Genomic DNA, 8,440 nt, shown 5'->3' with positions numbered 1-8,440 from the left:
CGTGGGCGGGGGTGAGGCAGGGATGGGTAAATCGCTGGCAAGGTGGCAAGGAACGGGGTGCGTCGGAACTGGCGGCATTGTGGTCGGAGATAGAGATGGCTATCGGGCCGCGCCACGCGGTAATTGCCAGGAACTGCGGGGGGAAATTAAAGCTGCCCCGGTCTTCCGGCGGCCCATTGTCGGGTCTCGCGACACTGTTCCCGGTACCGTTCTATTTATCAGGAATGGCCGCCGAATAGAGAGGGGTTCGGCTGATAGGCTCCGTGTCACTGTGTCACCGGAATCGAAACGCTACCGGTGTTTCTCCGCTTTTTGCCGCTCTCTCTCACTCTCTCTTTCTCCCTCCTTCTATCTTTCTATATCTCTCTCTATCTCGCTTTCTCTCTATTCCTCTCCCACTCTTTGTCGTTGCCATTGTCTTCACTCCGCTCGCTACGCAAATACTTACGCGAACCTTGCGAAATATTCGCTGGTCTTGGCGAACGCAGTTCACAAATAAATGATACGATTTCCGACTGCCAAGAGAACGGGGGGAGGGATTTTTATCGATATCTTCAATCTGTTTTCGAATCTGTACGAATTTTTTAATCTTAAACGGGAAGATGTGCCAGATAGATTTTCATGATTATCACGATGAGAGATAATCGATGATGAAAACTTTGCAATTTTTTTAATTATACTTATGAGAGACAAATATATCATGTTGAATTTATCATTAAATTTACATCATACAATAATGTAAGCTTTCTGTTATGTTAATGTAGCGATAAATTTATTAAAAGTTACACTCAGATTTTCATATTATATTTCGCATAACTTATTGCTTCAATCAACTTTTGAGCAATTATTCTTTTTGCATTTCTATTTCATTAATAGTGTGATAAATATGAATGAGAAATCATAAGCGACGCAAAATAGAAGTTGATTATAAAATTGCTGTTAAATTTATGCATATCTGCACGGAAAAATAAGCTATGTCAGTAACGATCTGTATGTAGTAGCTAAATTTCTTTGTAACCTACGGATATCTAAAAGTACAACCGTTAGTATATATATTTAACTATATAATCGATATAGTACTAACAGTAGCACACAAAAGTCCTAATCATCGCAGATTTTTTGTTTCAACAACAAATACATTTTCGACATAATTAGCTGTGGTAGCGAAATTTTTTTTCCGTGTGTCTACCTAGATATAAATCTTTATTATATATTATTATACTTATATATGTATTTGCATTGCGATTATATGCAATGATCGGCATTTTTATTTGTTCGTCGGATATTATTAGGAAAAATTATAATATTTCGAAAGGTTTAATCTGAATTGGAAACAACAATGCTTAAGTCGGCAACGTGTCGGCATTTATTAGACTTGAATAGAGAAAGAAATTTTCAAAAGATGGTTAAATACTATCAGATTTATTAAAATACCTTTATAAAAAGATAGATCTAAATTTATACAAATCCATTTATAGAAATAGACCTATAGATTTATAAAAATACATATTATTCTATATCTTTTATTTATAAAAATACATATTATTCTATATCTTTTATTTATAAAAATACATATTATTCTATATCTACAAATAAAATATGTTTTTAGCGAATATACAATTTACTTTTCACGTGTTCTTCCTCTTTCATAAATTTCACGTTTACTTCATTTAGATCCCGATTAAATTTTTTTGTTTTCACAACCGGCGCGATCCGGCATGTCGCAGACTTGAAGCTTCGGATTAAAATGCAGTCTGTCACCCTTGTCGTTCATATAGGGACATTCCTGTAAGATTTTACTACCCGCGCGACACATGTAGAATTTCGTGCAATCGCTTTCGTGAGCAAGATGGATCGTTGTGCCTATTGGATCCTGGGCTGGACACTCTGTAGGAATTTCGTCCATGAGGATTGGTCTATAATGTTCGATAATTTGCACGTTTAGTACTTTATCTAGATGCCGATCGAATTTTTTGTTCTCACAACCAGCCACATCCGGCCAGTCGCAGGCTTGAAGGCGCGGATTGAAATGCAGTCTGTCACCCTTGTCGTTCATAAAGGGACATTCTTGTAAGATCTTATTACCTTTAACGCATTTGTAATATTTCGTGCAATCGCTCTCGTGAGCAAGATGAATCGATGTGCCTATCGGGTCCTTGGCTGGACACTCTGTAGGAATTTCCTCCATGAGGATTGGTCTATGATGTCCGATAATTTGCTTCTTTTGTATTTTGTTTAGCATTTCCTTTAGATACCGATCGAATTTTTTGTTCTCACAACCGGCGCGTTCCGGCCAGTCGCAGACTTGAAGGCCCGGATTGAAATGCAGTTTGTCACCCTTGTCGTTCATATAGGGACATTCTTGTAAGATCTTATTACCCGCAACGCATGTGTAGAATTTCGTGCAATCGCTCTCGTGAACAAGATGAATCGTTGTGCCTGTCGGATTGTTGGCTGGACACTCTGTGAGAACTCCCTCCATGAGGATTGGTCTATGATGTTTGATAATTTGCTCGTTTACTTCATTTAGATCCCGATCGAATTTTTTGTTCTCACAACCTGCGCGTTCCGGCATGTCGCAGACTTGAAGACTCGGATTGAAATGCAGTCTGTCACCCTTGTCGTTCATATAGGGACATTGTTGTAAGATTTTACGACCCGCGCTACACATGTAGAATTTCGTGCAATCGCTCTCGTGAGGAAGATGGATCGTTGTGCCTATCGGATCCTCGGCTGGACACTCTGTAGGAATTTCATCAAATCCCTCTTTCTCTGCGTTGATCACGCTCCACGACGCCAAGAAGACGGTGGCGATGACGATTAGGTGTATCCCTGTTTTGGAAAGCAAAATTTAGTCAAAATCGATTAAATAATACTATTTAATTAATTAAGAATTAATTAATGGTTCGAAATTAGAGTCAATGGAAAAATACATTGCGCAAGATACACTTATCGTGTGATATAACGCGATCGTTTAATTGTAATTGTCTTATTGGTAAAATTTACTTTATATATGAATACTCACCCTTCATCTTCTTATCAAAAGTGGAAGGAAGAAAGTGTATGTCGTATGGCACTATTGTATGTATGTCCTATTGGCACTGCACGATTCAGTTTAAATGCGAGAGTGATTCTATTAATTGGCTTTTATATACTTGCAACGTGTTATCAAGATGCGCATTGACGGATTATCACATCTGTCGATGACAGATATTCTCTTTATCCAGGAAGTGCAATAATCCAATTTCGCATGAGAATGTTTGCGTGAGACTCGCAGTTTACACATGTATGTCTCACAAACAACGCGCAATCTTTGTGCAATCATAGTATCAATGATTTGTCGTAAATGAATAGGATGTGAAAGAAAAGAATAGGAAGAAATGAATAGAATGCTTTTGAAAACTATAAAAAATTACACATATAACAAGTATCATTCACTTTATTCTTATCGCAACACGTATTTCCAATCAACCGCGGCTTTTATTTATTATTGATAAAGAGTAATGTATTAAAATCAATAAGATCACAAGGTAAATTGAGTGCGTGATTTCGAAGCGGAGTAACAAGCGACACATATACGTTATTCCGCTTCGAAATCAGCTGTTTACTCATCGTTGTTAAAAGGTAACCCATTTCTTTTACATACAGAGCCTGTTCTACCGCTTCTCGTGAGCATTCGTTTATACATTTTAATTAATTACGGAATAAATATTGAGAAAATTTCAGAATGATATATAACTTTTATGATTATTTTGACCCGTTTTACCTGTACATGGCGGTTGCTCGATCAGTTACCGGACACCCTGTATAAGACAAATATTTTGTGTCGAATTAATCGATAAATTTACATCATGCAATAATGTAATCTTTTTGTTATAGTGTAGCAACAATTTTACTAAAAGTTTCACCGAAATTTTTATATTAATTTTGCATAATATATGACGTGAAAAAATTGTTTATTGTTCTTTTCTCTCATATTTCTATTTCGCCATTTTAAGTGATAAATATGAACCACTTATAAGGTACCTTGAAAAGTTGACTAATAAAGTTGCTGTTAAATTAATGCATGTTTACACGGAAAAAGAACTGCAGCAGTAAGAATATGCGTAATTAAATCTTGTTATAACGTGTGGATACCTAAAAATATCTTATAATTGCTAATAGGCGCATATTTAGCTATAAAATCTATATAGATTTAATACTACTACCATAAACTACTATATAGTAGTAAAAAGGACCCCGCACAAAACCTATGGAAAATGGTTTTCGGTCAAATTGGCTGAAATTTCACTATGTTATAGTTTTCGCCATGCTGATAAAAAGTTATCATTGCACCAAGTCCCAAAAGTCAATATTTCCCAAGATATAAAGGGTCAAAGTAGTGAAATATGGTCATCCGCAGTATTAAGACGTATGTTATAAGTATAAGTAATACATTGATATTTATTCACGAAATAAATAAAAATCGATTTTTACATATATATATATATATATGTAATAAATATTTAGTTTCGCAATATATATGTATATGTATATACAGGGTGGGGTAAAAATATTGGACCGTTGAAATATCTCGAAAAATATAAGTTTTATAAAAAACTGTTTCAGATCTTAAAAAGATCTATTGTATTTACTGATTTTAGCAGATTGATCTTGGGTGGCGTTGCCAAGGTCAAAACTTATATTTTTCGAGATATTTCACCAGTCCGATACTTTTGCCCCATCCTGTATATACATATATATTGCGAAACTAAATATTTATTACATATATATATATATATATGTAAAAATCGATTTTTATTTATTTCGTGAATAAATATCAATGTATTACTTATACTTATAACATACGTCTTAATACTGCGGATGACCATATTTCACTACTTTGACCCTTTATATCTTGGGAAATATTGACTTTTGGGACTTGGTGCAATGATAACTTTTTATCAGCATGGCGAAAACTATAACATAGTGAAATTTCAGCTAATTTAACCGAAAACCATTTTCCATAGGTTTTATGCGGGGTCCTTTAGCAGCAAAAATTTTTATTCAGTAGCAAAAATTTTAGTTACAGCAGCTTTTTGGTTGCAACAAAAAATATATTTTTAGTAAACTATAATTAATTAAGCAACGCGCGGGAAGTCGTTTTTTCATATGTCTATCTAAGTATAACTCTTTATAATAATGTACATATTTGCATCTACATTGCGATTATATGCGATCATAGATATTTATAGTGGTTCCGTCACAATTGAGTTATTATGTTCCGGAATGTTTTATTTCAATCGAAAATGAAAACGACGAAATTGCTGATGCGCGTTATCCGAGGCTTGAATCGAGAGAAATCTTCAAAGGACATGGTTATACGTTGTTCGATTTATTAAAATATTTTAGAGAAGTTTACTTATGAATATACAGTATGATTTTATATCGGACGTACAATTTGCTTTTTGCGCTCGTCTGTATTTTGATCTTCTTTTTATTTACCTCCTAAGATTTTCTAAGATTAATTCTCCACATTCTTATCTTCATTATGATTTTTACAATCTACTTCACTTTTACGGGAGCATTTATCTTTCTTTAAATCGTAGTAATATCCCCAGGGACATTCGTACAAACGCATCTTCCCGTTTTCGCACTGGTAGAACAATCTGCAATCGCAGTGGTGACGCCATGGGTGTTTAGGTCTAGGTTTCGGGCAATCGCCATCAGAGGGGTGGCCATTGCCTTCGCAACCGGCTTTGTCTTTGTCCTCGCACCTTCGACGTTTCGGGCTAAAGTGCTCACCGTTTTTGCAGTGCCGCAACACCTGATCCTTTTCTCGACACTTATAATATTTGGTACAGTCGCATTCGTGAGGTATCAGCTCGCCCTCCCGGGTGCACTTATATCGTGACTTTCTCTCGCAGTCCGAGTCCCCGTACTTGACGCAGCCCTGATCTTTTTTGCTGAAGTACAGATCCTTTGGACACTCGCCCAAGACTTTTTCGCCCTTCACGCACTTGTAATATTTGGCGCAATTGCAATCGTGTGGTAACAGAACACCATCCTTACAATTACCATGATCGTTGCCATCGCAGCCTGCTTTATCTGGCCAATCGCAAACTTTGAGACGCGGGTTGAAGTGCAATCGGTTACCCTTATCGTCCATGAAGGGACAATCTTTTTCTATTTTTTGACGCCCGAGGCACATATAAAACTTTGTGCAATCCCATTCATGTGGGAGAAGAATCGTTTCGTTAGAAGGATTTCTATCAGGACATTGATTATCACCTCCACCTCCACCTCCACCGGAGTTCTTACAACCAGCCTGATCCGGCCAGTCGCAGACTTGAAGGCGCGGATTGAAATGCAGCTTGTCACCCTTGTCGTTCATATAGGGACATTCTTGCAAGATCTTTCTACCTGCATGGCACTTGTAGAATTTCGTGCAATCACTCTCATGAGCAAGATGGATCGTTGTGTTCATCGGGTCCTTGGCTGGACACTTTTTAGGAATTTTGCCCATGAGGATTGGTCCATAGTGTTCTTCCTCTTCCATAAATTTCACGTTTAGTTTTTCATCTAGATCCTGATCGAATTTTTTGTTTTTACAACCGGCGTGATCCGGCATGTCGCAGATTTGAAGGCGCGGATTAAAATGCAGTCTGTCACCCTTGTCGTTCATATAGGGACATTGTTGTAAGATTTTACGACCCGCGCTACACATGTAGAATTTCGTGCAATCGCTCTCGTGAGCAAGATGGATCGTTGTGCCTATTGGATCGTTGGCTGGACACTCTGTAGGAATTTCATCAAATTCCTCTTTCTCTGCGTTGATGACGCTCCATGATGCCAAGAAGACGGTGGCGATGGCGATTAAGTGTATCCCTGTTTCGAATAGCAAAATTTAGTCAAAATCGATTAAATAATACTATTTAATTAATTAAGAATTAATTAATGATTCGAAATTGGAGTTATTGTGGAAAAACACATTGCGCAAGATACACTTATGGTATGATATAATGCGATCGTTTAATTGCAATTGTCTTATTGGAAAAATTTACTGTATATATGAATACTCACCCTTCATCACCTTATCACCTATTCTCAAAAGTGGAAGGAAGGAAGTGTATGTCGTAGGTCCTATTGGCACTGCACGGTTCAGTCTAAATGCGTGAGTGATGGCATTAATTGGCTTTTATATACTTGCAACGTGTTATCAAGATGCGAATTGACGGATTATCATATCTGTCGATGACAGATATTCTCTTTATCCAGGGAATGCAGTAATCAATCCAATTTTGCAGAATATTTGCATGAGATTCGCAATTTACACGCATGTATGTCTCACAAACAATGCGCAATCTTTGTACAATCATAGTATCAATGATTTGTCGTAAATGAATAGGATGCGAAAGAAAAGAATAGGAAAAAATGAATAGGAAAAAGAATAGGAAAAAATGAATAGTTTTTCAAAACTATAAAAAATTACACATTTAGCAAGTATCATTTACTTTATTCTTATCGCAAAACGTATTTCCAATCAACCACGGCTTATATTTATTATTGATAAAGAGAAATGTGTTAAAATCAATAAGATCATAAGGTAAATTGAGAGCGTGATTTTCGGTTAGATAACGACCGCGACTCTCTCTCTCTCTCTCTCTCTCTCTCTTTCTGTCGTTATCTTCGTCTTCGTTCCACTCCGCTACGCGAATACTTACGCAAACTTTGCGAAATATTCGACAGAATATTGGCGAACGTGTTCCACAAATGAATGATAAGATTTCCGGTTGCCAACAGAATAGGAGAGGGATTTTTATCGATGCTTTTAATCTTTTTTCGGATCTGTATAAATTTTTTTAATCCTGAACATGTTTACGCATATCCCAGATATACTTTCATAATTATCACGACGTGAGACAATCAGTGATGAAAATTTAGCAATTGCTTTAATTATGTATATAAGACAAATATTTTATGTCGAATTAATTGATAAATTTACATCGTGCAATAATGTAATCTTTTTGTTACAGTGTAGCAACAAATTTACTAAAAGTTTCTCCGAGATTTTTCTAAATTAATTTTGCATAATATATTGCGTGAAAAAAATTTTTTGTCGTTCTTTTCTCTCATATTTCTATTTCGCCATTCTAAATGATAAATATGAACCACTTATAAGGTATCTTGAAAAGTTGACTAATAAAGTTGCTGTTAAATTTATGCATGTTTGCACGAAAAAAGAACTGCAACAGTAAGAATATGTGCAATTAAATCTTGTTATAACGTGCGGATATTTAATATTTTATATTAGGACCTTAACTTAGTTTCCGCCCGCAAATGTTAGATGGCAATGCAAACAGTTCTAGTAGTCATTACTAACGAAACAGGTAGTTTGTGATTAATTTCGACATTTCTCGATAACATTCAGTCAGCATACACAATTATTTTCCTAAACAAC

The 8,440-nt window shown here is 36.1% G+C and overlaps 1 protein-coding gene across 1 annotated transcript in view; it reads right to left on the bottom strand.

The window, feature by feature from the left end:
* Window positions 1–1,403: 1,403 nt before the first annotated feature.
* LOC116849660 overlaps window positions 1,404–8,440 on the bottom strand; it is a 10,768-nt gene continuing 3,731 nt past the window's right edge. The window contains exons 3-5 of the mRNA XM_032827028.1: window positions 7,063–7,174; window positions 5,506–6,867; window positions 1,404–2,832 (exon numbers count right to left, since the gene is read on the bottom strand). Of these exons, the coding sequence (XP_032682919.1) occupies window positions 1,682–2,832; window positions 5,506–6,867; window positions 7,063–7,174 (2,625 nt within the window). The 3' untranslated portion in view covers window positions 1,404–1,681. The remainder of the gene's footprint in view (window positions 2,833–5,505; window positions 6,868–7,062; window positions 7,175–8,440) is intronic.

This window comes from Odontomachus brunneus, unplaced genomic scaffold (assembly GCF_010583005.1).
Source record: "Odontomachus brunneus isolate Ranch 3 - 2012 unplaced genomic scaffold, Obru_v1 Obru_scaffold_123, whole genome shotgun sequence".
NCBI classification, from domain to species: Eukaryota; Metazoa; Arthropoda; class Insecta; order Hymenoptera; family Formicidae; genus Odontomachus; species Odontomachus brunneus.
Note: the sequence above shows the minus strand (reverse complement) of the source record. Positions and strands in the feature narration are given on the sequence as shown.